This window comes from Tachypleus tridentatus, chromosome 13 (assembly GCF_004210375.1).
Source record: "Tachypleus tridentatus isolate NWPU-2018 chromosome 13, ASM421037v1, whole genome shotgun sequence".
Lineage (NCBI taxonomy): Eukaryota > Metazoa > Arthropoda > Merostomata > Xiphosura > Limulidae > Tachypleus > Tachypleus tridentatus.
Genome location: NC_134837.1, coordinates 270,172,896 through 270,190,553, shown reverse-complemented (window position 1 = coordinate 270,190,553; position 17,658 = coordinate 270,172,896). Strand labels below are relative to the sequence as shown.

Genomic DNA, 17,658 nt, shown 5'->3' with positions numbered 1-17,658 from the left:
TTTCTTTTGTATCATCTATAATGCCACACAAGTTTTAGTTGTGTTTTTGTATCTTATGTAAGTTGACACGAGTTTTGTGTCTTTTATATCATATGTAATGTGACTCAGGTTTTAGTTGTCTCCTGTGTATTATATCTAATGTGACACAAGTTTAGTTTAGTATCATATGTAATGTGACATAAGTTTTAGTTGCATGTTTTGAAACAAGTGTTATTGCTTGTTGGGATTCGTGTGTAATGTGACACGACTTTTTCGTGTTTTGTATCATATGTAATGTGAGAAGGTTTATTTGTTTTTATCATATGTAATGTGACAGAAGTTTTATTTATCTGTTGTTTTACTTGTCTATTTTTTATCATACATTAATAACAGAAGTTTTAGTTGTCTGTTGTGTATCATATGTAATGTGACACAAGGTTTAATTGTGTTTGGTATCATATGTAATGTGTCACAAGTTTTACTTGTCTGTTGTGTATCATGTGCAATGTGACACAAGTTTTATTTGTTTTTTATCATATGTAAAGTGACAAAAGTTTTATTTATCTGTTTTGTATCATATGCCATATGATAGAAGTTTTCTTTTGTGTCATAGATAATGTGGCACAAGTTTTAGTTTTATATTTTGTATCATCTATAATGTTACACAAGTTTTAGTTTGTTTTGTTATGTACAGAATGTGATACGAGTTTTAGCTCTGTTTTGTATGATATGTAATGTGACAAAAGTTTTATTTTCTTTGTATTATAAAATGCATATGACAGAAGTTTTTTGTATTATAGATAATATGACAAGTTTTAGTTGTCTGTTTTGTATCATGTGCAATATGACACTATATTTGGTTGTCTGTTGTGTATAATATGTTATGTGATACAAGTTTAAATTGTGTTTGGTATCGTGTTATGTGACACTAGTTTTAATTGTCTGTTTTGTATCATATGTAATGTGACAAGTTTTATTTGTATGTTTTGTGTCGCACATGACAAGTTTTATTTTTCTGTTTTCAATCATGCATAATGTGACAGAAGTTTTAGTTTTGTATCATATGTTATGTAACACAAGTTTTGTTTGTTTGTATCGTATGTAAGTTGACACAAGTTTTGTCTGTTTTATATCATATAATGTGACTGAGGTTTTAGTTGTCTGCTGTGTATCATATCTAATGTGACACTAATTTAGTTTGTTTGGTATCATATGTAATCTGACACGAGCTTTAGTTGTCTCTTTTGTATCGTGTAATATGAAACAAGTTCTATTGCTTGTTGTGTATCATATGTAATTTGACATGACCTTTTGTTGTGTTTGGTATCATATGTAATGTGACAGAAGTTTTATTGATCTGTTATGCATGATATGCCATATGATAGAAGTTTTATTTGTTTTTATCATATGTAATGTGACACAATTTTTACTTGTCTGTTTTGTATCATTCCTAAAATGACACAAGTTTTACTTGTCTGTTTTGTATCATTCCTAAAGTGACACAGGTTTTACTTGTCTGTTTTATATCATTCCTAAAGTGACACAGGTTTTACTTGTCTGTTTTGTATCATTTCTAAAGTGATGCATCTTTTACTTGTCTGTTTTATATCATTCCTAAAGTGACACAGGTTTTACTTGTCTGTTTTGTATCATTCCTAAAATGACACAAGTTTTACTTGTCTGTTTTATATCATTCCTAAAGTGACACAGGTTTTACTTGTCTGTTTTGTATCATTTCTAAAGTGACACAGGTTTTACTTGTCTGTTTTATATCATTCCTAAAGTGACACAGGTTTTACTTGTCTGTTTTGTATCATTTCTAAAGTGATGCATGTTTTACTTGTCTGTTTTATATCATTCCTAAAGTGACACAGGTTTTACTTGTCTGTTTTGTATCATTCCTAAAATGACACATGTTTTACTTGTCTGTTTTATATCATTCCTAAAGTGACACAGGTTTTACTTGTCTGTTTTGTATCATTTCTAAAGTGATGCATGTTTTACTTGTCTGTTTTATATCATTCCTAAAGTGACACAGGTTTTACTTGTCTGTTTTGTATCATTTCTAAAGTGATGCATGTTTTACTTGTCTGTTTTATATCATTCCTAAAGTGACACAGGTTTTACTTGTCTGTTTTGTATCATTTCTAAAGTGACACAAGTTTTAATTATCTCTTATGTATCATATTTAATGTGACACATTTTCGTTCTCTGTTGTGTGCCATATGTAATATGACGTGAGAGTTAGTTGTGTCTTGTATCATGTGTCAAATGACACTAGTTTTGGTTGTCTGTTCTGTATCATATGTAATGTGACACGAGTTTTTTGTATGTTTTGTATCATATGTAATGTGACATAAGTTTTAATTGTCTGTGTTGTATCATGTGTAATGTGACACAAGTTTTAGTTGTCTGTTTTGTATCATGTATAATGTGACACAAGTTTTAGTTGTCTGTTTTGTATCATGTATAATGTGACACAAGTTTTAGTTGTCTGTTTTGTATCATGTGTAATGTGACACAAGTTTTAGTGGGTGTTTTGTATCGTATATAAGTTGACACGACCTCTTGTTGTGTTTTGTATCATATGTAATGAGACAGAAGTTTTATTTATCTGTTGTGCATCATGTGCCATATATCAGAAGTTTTATTTCTTTTGTATCATGTAATGTGGCACAATTTTTATTTGTCTGTTGTGTATCATCTGTAATGTGACACAAGCTTTAGTTGTGTTTTTTGTAACGTATGGAATATATGTGTTTTAGTTCGTTTTGTATGATATGTAATGTGACACAAGTTTTATTTGTTTTGTATCTTATGTAATGTGACACAAGTTTCAGTTGTCTGTTTTGTATCATATGTAATGTGACACAAGTTTTATTTGTTTTGTATCTTATGTAATGTGACACAAGTTTTAGTTGTCTGTTTTGTATCTTATGTAATGTGACACAAGTTTTAGTTGTCTGTTTTGAATCATATGGAATGTGACACAAGTTTTAATTGTCTGTGTTGCATCCTGTGTAATGTGACATAAATTTTAATTGTCTGTTTTGTATTGTAAAAAATGTGACAGAAGTTTTAGTTGTAAGATTTGTATCATCTGTAATGCATCACAAGTTTCAGTTGTATATTTTGTATCACATGCAGTGCGACACAAGTTTCAGTTTGTTTTGTATCACATGCAGTGCGACACAAGTTTTAGTTGTCTGTTTTGAATGATATGTAATGTGATACCTGATCTTATGTCTGTTACATAGGATAAAGGTTAAACTTACAACTATATGAACTTGTATCTGTTACACAGGATATACATGAAAGTAACAACTACCTGGCCTTTTTTCTGTTACATAGGTTAAACTAACAACTACCTGACCTTGTATCTATTACCTTAGTTATAGGTTAAACTACAACTACCTTATCTTGTGTCTGTTACTCAGGATATAGTTCAAACTAACAACTATAAGAACTTGTATCTAATACACAGGATATTATGTTAAAGTAACAACTACCTTATCTTGTGTCTATTGCATTGGATATAGGTTAAACTAATAACCATAAGAACCTGTATTTATTACAAAGAGGTGCAGACATTGTCTATACGTATGAGTTTAACCCTCATGTATGTCAGAAAGGTTTATAGGTGTATTCAAAGTGTAATTAATATTGTTTATAAATAAGTTTAGCATTATCAACAAACCAGTTTTTTATGTTATGTAACTTTTAAGTTATTAATATTTGTAAGGATATTTTTAAAAAGTCTTTCAACTTCTTTCAGTATAAGAATTGTTTATTTACCACTTCTTTGACAAATACATAATTTAATGTATATTAATCATTATGATGTAGATGCTATTAATATTTAGTCAGCAACATTATTTCTTTTATAGAGACATAAACTAGAAAATGAGACACATGCTAAACCCACCTGTCATTATTTCTTTAATAAACTGTCAGTAGTTCTCTCCAACATTTTACTTTATACTATTTATAAACAGTAAAAATATTTTATCTGTATAATGCTACAGTTCACGAAATGTCAGTTCTTTATAGTATAAATATATATATATATATATATATACTGTGTTGTTAGGCTAAGGTTTCATCTACAGTAGGTGTCTGTGAGTTGTTGGTGATATATACAACAATGAATGAACAGCACACATTCCACTTGTTTACCAAGTAATATATATATACACAAACACACACGCTTGGAGCAAGTTAACTGTATGTATAACAAATTCTTTACACTGTAAATATCATAGGAATATGATAAACACTTTGTGGTTCTCTTCGTCTTATCAAAAATCCACTTAAGCATATTCAATTAGTTTACAGTTTCAGTTTACAGACTGAACTACGTTTTCCTGTTTCTATTACAGTAGTATTCTGTGTATAGTATACTTACAAGTGATATATTAACTCTTTTTACCGCTGTGGTTCAATTTGACTGATTACATGACTTCTTTGTACTTATTAAAAGTTTTTATAGATTTAATACTTGTCAGTTTTAAATAGATTGTATATCTTGACAAAAATGACAATCTTTATAAGTCACATGCAAAAATCATATTTTTTGGTTAACTATTTTTAATAAACTAAAATACAGGTTTCTCTATTAATATATTGAGTATTTATTTTCAATAGTTTGTGGTCAAGTTAATTTACAAGTGAATATTCAAAATGTTTTTTATTTTAAATTTCCTTTTGTACAACAACTATACACATTTCCTTTTGTATAATCCACAAGACATCATAAATACATTTAAAACTTTATGTACAACAACTATACACATTTCTTTTTGTATAATCCACAAGACATCATAAATACATTTAAAACTTTATGTACAACAACTATACATATTTCTTTTTGTGTAATCCACAAGACATCATAAATACATTTAAAACTTTATGTACAACAACTATACATATTTCTTTTTGTATAATCCACAAGACATCATAAATACATTTAAAACTTTATGTACAACAACTATACATATTTCTTTTGTATAATCCACAAGACATCATAAATACATTTAAAACTTTATGTACAACAACTATACATATTTCTTTTTGTATAATCCACAAGACATCATAAATACATTTAAAACTTTATGTACAACAACTATACATATTTCTTTTTGTATAATCCACAAGACATCATAAATACATTTAAAACTTTATGTACAACAACTATACATTTCTTTTTGTGTAATCCACAAGACATCATAAATACATTTAAAACTTTATGTACAACAACTATACATATTTCTTTTTGTATAATCCACAAGGCATCATAAATACATTTAAAACTTTATGTACAACAACTATACATATTTCTTTTTGTATAATCCACAAGACATCATAAATACATTTAAAACTTTATGTACAACAACTATACATATTTCTTTTTGTATAATCCATAAGACATCATAAATACATTAAAACTTTATGTACAACAACTATACATATTTCTTTTTGTATAATCCACAAGACATCATAAATACATTTAAAACTTTATGTACAACAACTATACACATTTCTTTTTGTATAATCCACAAGACATCATAAATACATTTAAAACTTTATGTACAACAACTATACATATTTCTTTTTGTATAATCCACAAGACATCATAAATACATTTAAAACTTTATGTACAACAACTATACATATTTCTTTTTGTATAATCCATAAGACATCATAAATACATTTAAAACTTTAGTTTTTCAGTGAAACTTTTAGTTTTGTGTTTTATTTTCTCTACGCTTACTCAAAATGAGATCTATCAAATTGACAGGCCAGGTAACTGTCAAAAGTAAAGAAATAAATCTAAGTTATCTTTTTTTCTTTCTAAAATGACTTCAGATTGTAACATGAAATTTCATTTATCCTTAGTTGCTTTAAGTTCATTACAGTATACAACTATTTATAATAAAAGTGAAGCACATTTAGCTTGTGTTGAAGTACATTACCCCATTCTGCTTGCATGCAACTTATTATTCTTATTTACTATACCTAATCTAATCTCAGCTAACCTAAAAAGATCACAGTTTTTACACATTAGTTATTTTTATAATATTAAGTAAAGAATGAACATGAAAATCGGGAAATAAAAATATTCACCCAATTGTTGAGGTCAAATTATCATACTTTTCTTTATATTAATGGTTGTAATGCACCCAAACCATAAACTAATAACATGCAAAATGTGGACAATTTCCTCTAACTCTCAGTTTTTCTGGCTTCTTAACTATGTGACAAGATCCATTACAAATTCATCCAAGCTAGTTATTAAGTTTCCCACTGGAGCACTCTCCAAAACACAACATTATGCAATACATTTATTTGATAGATAAAAACATCGACTTTTTGTCAGTTACATGTGATATATAATTAAACATAAGAGGAAACCAGGAATATATCCTCAAAGAGAGGATATGACAGGTGGGTGTAGCAGGAAAAGTATGATTTTCTACTTGATAGCTCTTTATCCAAATAAAATTGAAGGCTATAAAAATTATGGTTTGTCTGAACTATACAATGAATAGTTTGTGTTTAATTTCTTACTCTTTCAAGGGGTGGTAGAAAAAATAGAAAATGTGCCTCAAGTAAATATATTGTGTTTCATACTAGGGGAATTTGTAAAACAATTACTTGTAGAATTAAAAACTTGTATACAAGTAAAATATGGATTATTACCTAAGATTTTATGCTATAGTAATTGGTATAACACATAAACCAAAAGTAATTTAATAACACTTTGGATATAAGACACTGAAACTTTGCAGAGTAAAGGATACCTGGATTGAAAATGTTAAAAGTTAGGCCTATCACTTCTGTTGTAGTTAACTTCACACCAAATATTTCTTTGGCTATGGGTTTACTCTTTCCTGCTTTTGTTTTTGGCTTTTCCTGCTAATCTCACACTACGTATACAGTGGTACCTCGGTTTTTGAACTTAATCTGTTCCAGAAGGCTGTTTGAAAACCGATTTGTTCAAAAACTGAATCAATTTTTCCCATAAGAAATACTGTAAATTAAATTAATCTGTTACAGACCTCCAAAAATTATGTATTATGAAGCATTTTAAGTAAAAATATTGCTTATTTATACCTGTATAATAATACTTACATGTATAAAGTCAACCACAAAAACTATAAACACAAAAAAAAACAATAAATGAAAATTTAACTGAACTTTACCTGTGCTGAGGAGAGCTGATGGTGTAAGTGAAAGGTGGTGAGGAACATGGAGAGTAGGAGGGTTATTATTGTTTGGAAGGTGAGTCATTTGACATTCTTGGGTTCTTTCTCTTTTCTGTCTCTTTGCCTGCTTGAGACTCACTGGACCTATTTGTCACTAAAAACTTGTCTAATGAGGTTTGTTTCTGCCTGCATTTTAAAATGTTTCTCAAGTAAGGCATGACATTGTCATTGAAAAGGTTTATGCTGCAGTTTGCTACAGCTTTGTCAGGGTGAAAGTTTCCACAAAACTTTGTAACTTTTTCCATTTCCCACTTGATTAGTGAACTAGGAACATCCTCCCTTCCCTCCTCCTCATCTGAAGACACTTCCTCAGTTGACTTCTGTTGCTGCTGCTTCTGAAGGTCTTGGAGTTTTTCCGTGGTGAGCTCAGTGTTGTGGTCTTACACCAACTCCTCCACATCATCACCACTCACATTCAAGCCCATACACTTGCCTAGTGAGACAATATCCTTGACAACAGGCTCAGCCTCAAAGCCTTGAAAGTCTATCTGCTACTGAGTCTGGCCACAATTTCTTCCAAGCTGAGTTCATGGTCCTCAAGTAATGAAGGATATTAAAGTGATTTTTCCAGAACTCTCTGGAACTCTGAGGGTTAACTCTGTGTCAGAGGTCACTTTAAAGCACCTTTGAAACAGTGCTTTGGTGTAGAGTTTCTTAAAGTTTGATATGACCTGCTGGTCCATGGGCTGAATGAGAGGAGTCGTGTTAGGGGGCAAGAGTTTCACCATAATGAAACTGTACTCCTCCACCAACCCATCCTCCTCCTAGCCTGGTGGGTGAGCAGGTGCATTGTCCATCACAAGAAGGGCCTTGAGTGGCAACTGTTTTTCCATGAGGTTATTCTTTACACTTGGGGAAAACACTTCATGGTCCCACTCCATAGAAAATTGCCTGGTTACCCATCTTTACTATTGGCTCTCCACATGACATATAGTTTACTTTTCAGGACATTATATTTCTTAAAAACCATCGGGTTCTCAGAATGGTACTCAAGCAAAGGCTTAAGTTTTAAGTCCCCACTTGCATTACTACATAACAATAGAGTTAGCCTGCCCTTCATTGGCTTGTGCCCTAGCAGTGACTTCTCCTTGGTGATGTAGGTCCTCTTTGGCATTTTCTTCCAAAAGAGGCCTGTCTCATCACAATTGAACACTTGTTGGGGAATAAAACCCTCAGCTTCTACATAGTCCTTAAATTCCCTAACAAATTTATCAGCAGCATCTTTGTTAGAACTAGCACCCTCCCCATGTCTCACCACACTATGTATGCCACTTCTCTTCCTAAATTTTTCAAACCACCCCTACTAGCCTTAAAGGCATCAATTGTATCAGCCCTCATTCCAGGGGTGTTTTTCAGGAGGTCAGCATGCAACTGCTTTGCTTTCTCACAAATGATGGTCTCAGAAATGCTATCACCAGCTAACTGTTTTTCGTTTACCCGACTCAACACCCCTCGGTGTGGATTCCTGTACGTGGTGAGGGGACCTCCCAGGAAAGGTTCTGTTCTATCTGGTTACCTTCTCTGGGATCTAAACATCCACCCACGTGTTTGCCGTGCGTGGCGACCCGTGAAGGGGAGGAGAGGATCCTGGTGGTTGAGGGGTCCAACCCTAACACACCACTTTGGCCTTGAATTCCTGTAGACGGGCAGCCTTTGGGTGGCCCCCCTTGGGTCAATCGGCTGGTCCACTTGGGCTAGAGTCAACCAAGTACCAGTGTTGGAAGTTCTCAACGGATGTTGTGGACATTGTGCCTGATGCTGGTGTTTGGGTATAGTGCTCACGAAACCCTGGTGTTGCTGCATTGTCCTTGCATGACTTTGTAGTGGGTCCCCTTAGGGCTCCATGGTGGGTGGGGTCAGTTGGTACTGAAATTTTTCTTTTTTCCTATGGATCCTCTTTCAGAAAATTTAAATAAAATAGTGAAAAAACAGTCAATGGGTAAGCGACCACGTCTTGAAGACTGAACAGCAATCTTCAACATCTGTAACACATGAACCTCATTTTCTTATATTACATTCTCTTTCAGATAAACCTTTAGGGCAATTGTCCCCCTTTTTTATTCAGAAGGAACAAGAGGGACTTGCTGGCTCTCCAAAGTCAGTAAAGAAGCTTCGATCTGGAGACATATTGGTTGAAACATCCACATCCCAACACAGTAAACTCCTCTTGAATTTAAAGGCAATTGGGTATATACCTATGGAGGTTACACCTCATGCTACTTTGAATTCATCACGAGGAGTTATTGTTGAGAGGGAGTTGAAGAACGTCCCCGAGTCAGGAGATTCTCGCTGGACTCTCCACTCAAGGTGTTTCTGCAGTGAGGCGCATCTCCACTTGCAAAGATGGAGTTACACTGCCAACAAATACCCTCGTTTTGACATTTACTTCATCAGCGTGCACCTGCCACCATCAAGGCAGGTTATCTCATTTGCAGGTACGGCCATACATTCCAAACCCCCTCCGATGTTTCCAATGTCAGAAATTCAGCCACTCAAAGACATCATGTCGTGGTTCCCTGGCATGTGCTTGTTGTGGGGGCAAGGACCACGATGCCTATGAATGTAGCATGGACCCACATTGCATCAACTGCAATGGTTCTCACCTCTCCTACTTTCGTTCTTGCCCAGTATGGTTGGAGGAAAAATAGGTGCAGCATTTGAAAACGACTTGTAACATTACTTATCCTGAGGCTCGGAAATTGCTGCCCACCACTTTATCTCAGACATATGCTGCTGCACTTCATTCCACAACTACAGTGGGAGTGCAGACAGATCTCTCTGTGCCTCCAAGAGAATCGTTTTCAAAACAAATGAAAAGCCTTTTGACCTCCATGGTTAAAAAGATTGATGAATCGACTTCCACACCCATCTCTGTTCCTCCCATACATTCCAACAAACCTCAAGATCCACATCCTTCAGTTTCGAATACAGGAATTTCTTCTGATACATCTTTTTCTCCCACTCCAAGAGGCAAAACAATCATTCATTCGCGTCCTCAGTCACTGGAATCCCCTTCCACTAACAAAGACTGCCCACTTGACCCAGGGCAGGATCCATGGAGGTTGATAGACATCCTCCGACTAAGGACAGTCAGGAAAAAAGACGTGGTCATAAACAGAAGGGTTCTCCAGCCACTTCACCTACCCGTCATTGAAAATGACCACCTTGATACAATGGAATTGTCGAGGTTTACGTTCTAAACTGGTTGATATCAAAACACTGATTGCTTCGTACCATCTTATTTGTCTTTCCTTACAAGAAACAGTTCTCAAACCTGCTGATACAGTCACCATTCAGCAGTTTTCTCTGTACAGAAATGACAGGCTGTGTGATGGACGAATACATGGAGGGGTGGCACTATTATTTGATCAGCATGTGCTCACCCTGTCTTTGTCACTCAACACACCCTTGGAGGCCGTAGCCATCCGTGTTTCCTTGGGTCATACCATCACTGTTTGTTCTCTCTACCTGTCCCCTGGAGAGACATATGATCAATCAGACCTTGATGCTCTCGTTGAACAGTTGCCGTCTCCATTTCTAATTCTGGGGGATTTTAATGGACATCATCCCCTCTGGGGAAGTGCTGTTATTGATGGGAGGGGTCGCTCTGTAGAGCGTATGCTCTCTGATCACAATCTTTCTCTTTTCAATACTGGTTCTTCCACTTATTTTCATGCACTTAGACAGTCCTTTACTGCTATTGATCTCTCGGTTTGCTCCCCTTCATTATTCTCCCATTTTTCATGGAGGGTTGACAGTAATCCACTAGGCGCTGATCATTTTCCTATACTTTTGAGACTGGTCGTGGTCGATGCCACCCTACTCGTGTGCCCTGGTGGAAGCTGGATCAGGCAGACTGGTTCACTTTCACTGCTCTCGCAGAACTTGATCTTGCCATCGTAAATCAGCCATCAATAGACGACATTGTGGCAGCGGTAACTGGCTGTATTACACAAGCAGCTGCTCAGTGTATTCCTAAAACCTCGACACGTTTTCCACGATATCCTCGTCCGTGATGAAATCCTGCTTGCTACTTGGCACGGAAGGCTCAAAAACGGCCTGGGATACTTTTCGTAGATATCCCACACTTTTGAACCGCGTCGCTTTCCAACGGGCCCGTGCACATGCTACGTGGGTAAGACGTCAAAGCCAGAAGGAATCTTGGATTAAGTTCACAACTAGCATATCTTCTACCACCAGTTTCCATATGGGACAGAATTCGTAAGGTCAGTGGGACTACAATTCTGTCCTCCTCTTGATCTTGCTCTTTGATGGTCAGAAGGTAGATGCTGTCCGAACATCGCTGATCCTCTAGGTGAAAGCTTTTGCGGGTATCTAGAACTTCTGCTTGTTCCTCCACCTTCTTGGACATCAAGACCGGGCAGAGTGTTCACCTCTTTCCTTTTGAACTGACTGTCTCTTTGACTATAATTGTCCCTTTACACTGGTGGAACTGAAAATGACCCTTCATCGGTCTAGCAGTACATCTGTTGGACCTGATGATGTTCATTATGACATGCTGCACCATCTATCTTGATGTCCTTCTGATCATCTTTAACCGGATCTGGCAGGAGAATGTTTTTTTTCCTGATGCCTGGCGCCACTACCTTTCTCTTAGCCAGGGAAAGATCCCAAGATTCCTTCAAATTACCGTCCAATTGCTTTGACGAGTTGTCTTTGTAAGACCTTAGAAAGGATGGTCAATGTTCGTCTTGTTTGGTTCCTCGAATCAAACAACCTTCTCTCGCCCACCCAGTGTGGGTTCCGACAACAACACTCCACCACAGACCACCTAATTCGATTTGAAACATCTATCAGAGAAGCCTTTCTCAAATGCCAACATCTTGTTTCCATATTCTCTGACATTGAGAAGGCTTATGACACAACATGGAGGTATGGCGCTTTGCGAGACCTCCATACATATGGGTTAAGTGGCCATTTACCCATGTTTATTAAAAAAATTTAATGGACAGGAGATTTCAAGTTCGTGTGGGTTCGACACTTTCCCATTCTTTTGTACAGGAACTTGGAGTCCCTCAAGGCTGTGTATTGAGTGTTACACTCTTCAGTATAAAGATAAATGCCATCACTGAACAACTCCCTCTCACTGTTGCAAATGGGCTGTATGCCAACGACTTTCACATCTCATGTCAGTCGTCGAACATGAGATATATTGAGCGGCAACTACAAACTGCCCTCAATCGTGTACTGAAGTGGACTATGGCGAACGGCTTTAATTTCTCTCTCTCTTAAATCGTATGCATGCACTTTTGCCGCCAACAGGGTATTCATCCTGATCCTGAACTTCACATCGGTGAAGTTTCGCTGCCAGTGGTCCCTGAGACCAAGTTCTTGGGGCTTATCTTTGACTGTAAGCTGACCTTTATACCGCACTTAAAGCAGCTTCGGGTCAAATGCACAAGAGCACTGAGCATCCTCTGTGACCTCTCTTCTACCAGTTGGGGAACAGATCGATGTTCAATGTTAAAGGTATGTCGTGCTCGTATATTTGTTATATATATAACAAAGTAACATGACAAATAATTGGTACAATATCCTGTTTTATTTATTCTTGAAATTAGTTATGTTAACATTGAACCATTTCTATATATTTGTATAATTGTTTGTCAGGGTTTTTTTATTCTTTTTATTACACTTTATCCCTATACTGAGCTTTTAGAGAAAGCTTTACCATAGCATGGTGAGTTTGTTGTCTGTATGCAGCAGGTTATACGGGTGATGTGTCTAATAGTAATTCCAATTAGAAGACATATATACATATATTGAAAATGCAACAACTGTTTTTTGGTGTGTTTGTTGTAATTGATAATTGGGCCCTTACAATGACTCTTGGGTTTTCCTAAAGATCCTCTCTGATTTGTTTTATATAATAATGTTCTGTTGGTTGGGTTTTAATTTGTATTGTTCAGGTTTATATTATGAATTTCTGGTGACTGGGTTTATACAATAACATTCAGTTATGTTGAACTTGCATAACACATGATTTGAGTGTTATGTATTTCAGGAAATGTATAAAGGTTTATTTGTTTTTAGAACCACCTGACTTTGAAGAAGGTATAATATTGAGAAGAGGATCTACAATTGAACATGTGGTAAGATCTACGTTTGCAAATTTATTTTCTCACACTTACTAGGTAGCTTTAACCCTATTTTCAGGTCTTACTTTGAACTGTTTTTTGACACTTTCTTGTAGACATAGTGTTCAGAAATGTGTATTTCAGTACTAGAAATTTTGGTTTTAGAAAGTTATTCATAAGTGTTTCTGTATTTTAGTGTCACTCTATCCATCGGAGTATCGTTAGTGTTTTCAAGTATGCCTTGGTTTGGGTATGTATCTTTTTGAGTTTTGTGTTCCCCATATACTGTATTTCCAGGTTATCATGGTTAAGAACATATGTGAATCTTTATCAGTGCTTTCTAACACTAAGATTTCTTGTCATATTCCAGGGTACCAGTACCAAGTACAGTCCACAGCGAGTCGGACTTCAACATGTAGTTCACCATGAAGATGTTATTCAGATTGTTAAGAAATAACCAGGTGTCAAAGCCTTAAGAAATTGTTATATACTTATACAACTATGATGCACTTGTTTGAATTTTCTAGCATAAAGAACTTATTTGTGAATTCAGCTTCTTCATTAATAAAATACTTATGGCTGAGAAGCATTATTTTCAAATAAAAGTTATTGAAAACAATGGTCAGCATCTTTTAACATTCCGAGTTTAGTTTTACAGTATCACGTGATCCCTGGGAATAATACAGTTACATTATACAAGCTCGTTAAAAAAACTTCCTTTTATTAACTATTTAATCACTGTTGCAGTCTGTTTAACTTATTTAAAACAGTAACTGTTAGGCTGTTTTTTGTTTAGTTTATTCAATATCATAGCATTGATTGTAAAGAAACTAAAAACAGTATAACAGTTAGTGTGTTGAACAACAGTTTACAGTCAACAACACTATGATATTGATCAGTGATGTCGAGAAAACCCACTTGTCGAGAAATATATATGCAAAAACGGCTCGTTTGGGTTGACAAAACCCCTTCCAAACATGCGGTCAGCTTCCGGTCAGTTACCTCTTTCTTTGTGAACCTGACGATGACTGAAGAAGGTCGAAACGTTGTTCGCTCTTCTATGTAAAATATTTTCTCAACCCAAACGAGCCGTTTTTCCATATATACTATGATATTGAATAAACTAAACTAAAAACATAGTTCTTCTTCACAATGTGTAGCATTGTTTAGATGACATTTTGTTGTACAAAGTTGCTGCAATGTCATTATTTGGAATTGTACTGTATAGTGTCAGTGGGCATCATGGATTCTTGAAATAAAATAGTGATAAAACAGTCCATAGATAAACGACCATGTCTTGAAGACTCTGAGGAGCAATCTTCCACATCTGTAACACACGTACCTTATTTTCTTATATTGCATTCATTTTCAGATAAACCTTTGAGGCAAATGTCCCCCTTTTTCATTCAGAAGAGACTAGAGGGACTTGCTGGCTCTCCAAAGTCAGTAAAGAAGATTCGATCTGGTGACATATTGGTTGAAACATCCACATCTCAACACGGTGAACTCCTGTTGCATTCAAAGGCAACTGGGGATATACCTATTGAGATTATGCCACATGCTGCTTTGAATTCATCATGAGGAGTTATTGTTGAGAGGGATTTGAAGGATATCCCAGAGTCAGAGATTCTCACTGGTTTCTGCAGTGAGATGGAGTTATGACACCGACCAATATCCTTATTCTGACATTTACATCACCATGTCCACCTGCCACGATCAAAGCAAGGTATCTTAATTGCAGGGTATGGCCAAATATTCCAAACTCTCTCAGATGTTTCCAGTGTTTACAGTTCGGTCACTCGAAGACGTCGTGTTGTGGTTCCTTGATGTGTGCTTGTTGCAGTGGTAAGGACCATGATGCCTATGAGTGTGAAACGGACCCTCATTGTAACAATTGCAATGGTTCTCAACCATCCTACTTTTGTTTTTGCCCTAAATGGTTAGAAGAAGAGGTGCAATATTTGAAGAGGATTATATTACTTATCCTGAGGCTCGGAAATTGCTGTCTACCACTTCATCTTGGATGTATGCTGGTACACTTCATTCCACTACTACAGGGGAAGTGCAGACAGATCTCTCTGTGCCTCCAAAAGAATCATTATCAAACCATATGAAAGTCTTTTGCACTCCATGGTTAAAAAAGTTGATGAGTCAACATCCATCTCTGTCCCTAACATTCATTCCAGCATACCCCAAGATTTAAAACTATATTTCGTTCATGTCCTCAGTCACTGGAATCCTCTTCCAACAACAAAGACCTGCCCAATTGAAGCAGGGCAGAATCCGAGGAGGTCGACAGACCTCACTCAAATAAAGACAATAAAGAATGGTTAATGAGCAGCAGCTACAAGCTGCCCTCAATCATTCACTGAAGTGGACCACAGCAAACAGTTTTAACTTCTCTCTCTCTCTAAAACCGTTGGCATGCATTTTTGCCACCAATGGAGTGTTTACTCTGATCCTGAACTCCATATTGGTGATGTTGTACTACCTGTGATCCCTGAGACAAAGTTCTTGGGGCTTATCTTTGACTGTAAGCTGACTTTAATATACCACACATCAAGCAGCTACGGGTCAAATGTACAAGAGCACTGAACATCCTCCATGTCCTATCTTCCACCACTTAGGGGGTGGATCAGTTTTCTATGCTAAAGATATATCATGCTTTTATTCAATCAAAAGCAGACTATGGGTCTCTGATCTAGGCTTCTGCCAGGACCTCAGCCTTGAAGATGCTGGACCCCATTTATCACCAGGGCTTTCTGCACTTCTCCAATTAAGAGCTTATGCACAGAGTCTCATGAACCTCCTCTGCACATCTGCCGTTTCCAACTCTTTTTAATGTATGCTTCGATACATACCACAGCATCCCACTGGCGGTTGTGTTTTCCTTACTCAGTAGGCCATTTTTGGTCAGAACAGATGATCTTCCATTGCTCCTTTTGGCCTTCATATCCAGGTGCAGTTGGATGAATTGGGTCTGTCCTTGGATAACATTGCTGTATCCACTGGTCAGCCCATCCCACCATGGCTTGTTACAGTGCCCAAATGTGACTTTTCTTTAAGTCATCTGAGAAAAGCAGACACTCCCAATTGGAAATACTGTCTGTTATTTGCTGAACATGTTTCAAACCATCCTTCCATTCTTATTTATACAGATGGTTTGAAATCATATGACTCGGTGCACTTGGCAAGGGTTTATTGTGGTTCAGTAGTTGTGTGCAGAATCTCTTCTGCAGCTTCTGTATTCACTGCTGAACTGTATGCCATTTCTTTTTAACATTTACTTCTATCCAGTGTTTCTGGATACCAGGCCACGGTGGTATTCGTGGCTTGCTGACACTGCAGCTATATCTGCTTGCTCTGGCACTATCACTGCTGTGCCTGTTGAATACATGGACTATGGTCCTGTATTCAAGGCTCGGCTCTGTGCCAGTTGGCAGTCGATTTGGAGTGAGCAACACGACAACACGTTTTTCCAAATAAAACCCTATATTGGACTTTGGTTGACTTGTTTCTGTAAGGATCGGAAAGAGGAAGTTGTTCTAACTAGACTATGCATTGGTCACAGTTTTTAAACTCAACTGGGACTGATGCACCAGTGTGTTGTTTATGTGGCACTCAGGTCACAATAACCTGCATTTTACTGTCTTGCCGTCATTATGACTCTCAACAATGGCACCATTTTAAACTTGTTTTGTTCCAAGGTTTATCCGTAACATTAGACTCTGTCCATCTTAGAAATGTTTTAAAGGCCTTTAATCCTTTTAATTTATACATTAGACTTTTTTCACGTGATTCCCTTTTAAGAATTAAAGTACGTCTAGTTTAATTTGAAATTAGAAAATGGCTGTAACATGAAATAACTTGAAATCAGGACTGGAAAGGCCAACTTCAGGTGACTAATGCTGCTGTTTGAACTACCCCTTAATCATCCTGGTGAGTTATCATAATTAAAATATTTCTACAAGTCTTTTAAAACTTCATTATTATTTTACTTTCTGAAAGTGGCCATAATGTCAAATAACTCAACTTCAGGTGACTAACGGTTTTTGAACTTACCTGGCAAGTTATGATAATTACAATTATGCTACAAAGTCCTTTACAACTTGTATTACTGCTGTAGACTAGAGGTAAACATTAGAGTTAATGCTATTTACGTGTTTCATTCAAAAATTAAACTTTGTTTTATCAGATGTTTGCAGATAACCAACTAACCAAAAACAGTTACATCTTCAGGTTCTGTATGTACTGGAAGATGTATCTAAAGGTTTGTGTTCTGGCTATTAATATAATATAAAAACAGCTACATCTTC

The 17,658-nt window shown here is 35.9% G+C and overlaps 1 protein-coding gene across 1 annotated transcript in view; it reads left to right on the top strand.

Moving 5' to 3' along the window:
• The window catches only part of LOC143237624 (developmentally-regulated GTP-binding protein 2-like), a 54,007-nt gene extending 40,046 nt beyond the window's left edge, over nucleotides 1-13,961 (top strand). The window contains exons 11-13 of the mRNA XM_076477085.1: nucleotides 13,299-13,357; nucleotides 13,539-13,592; nucleotides 13,713-13,961. Of these exons, the coding sequence (XP_076333200.1) occupies nucleotides 13,299-13,357; nucleotides 13,539-13,592; nucleotides 13,713-13,799 (200 nt within the window). The 3' untranslated portion in view covers nucleotides 13,800-13,961. The remainder of the gene's footprint in view (nucleotides 1-13,298; nucleotides 13,358-13,538; nucleotides 13,593-13,712) is intronic.
• The last annotated feature ends 3,697 nt before the right edge of the window (nucleotides 13,962-17,658 follow it).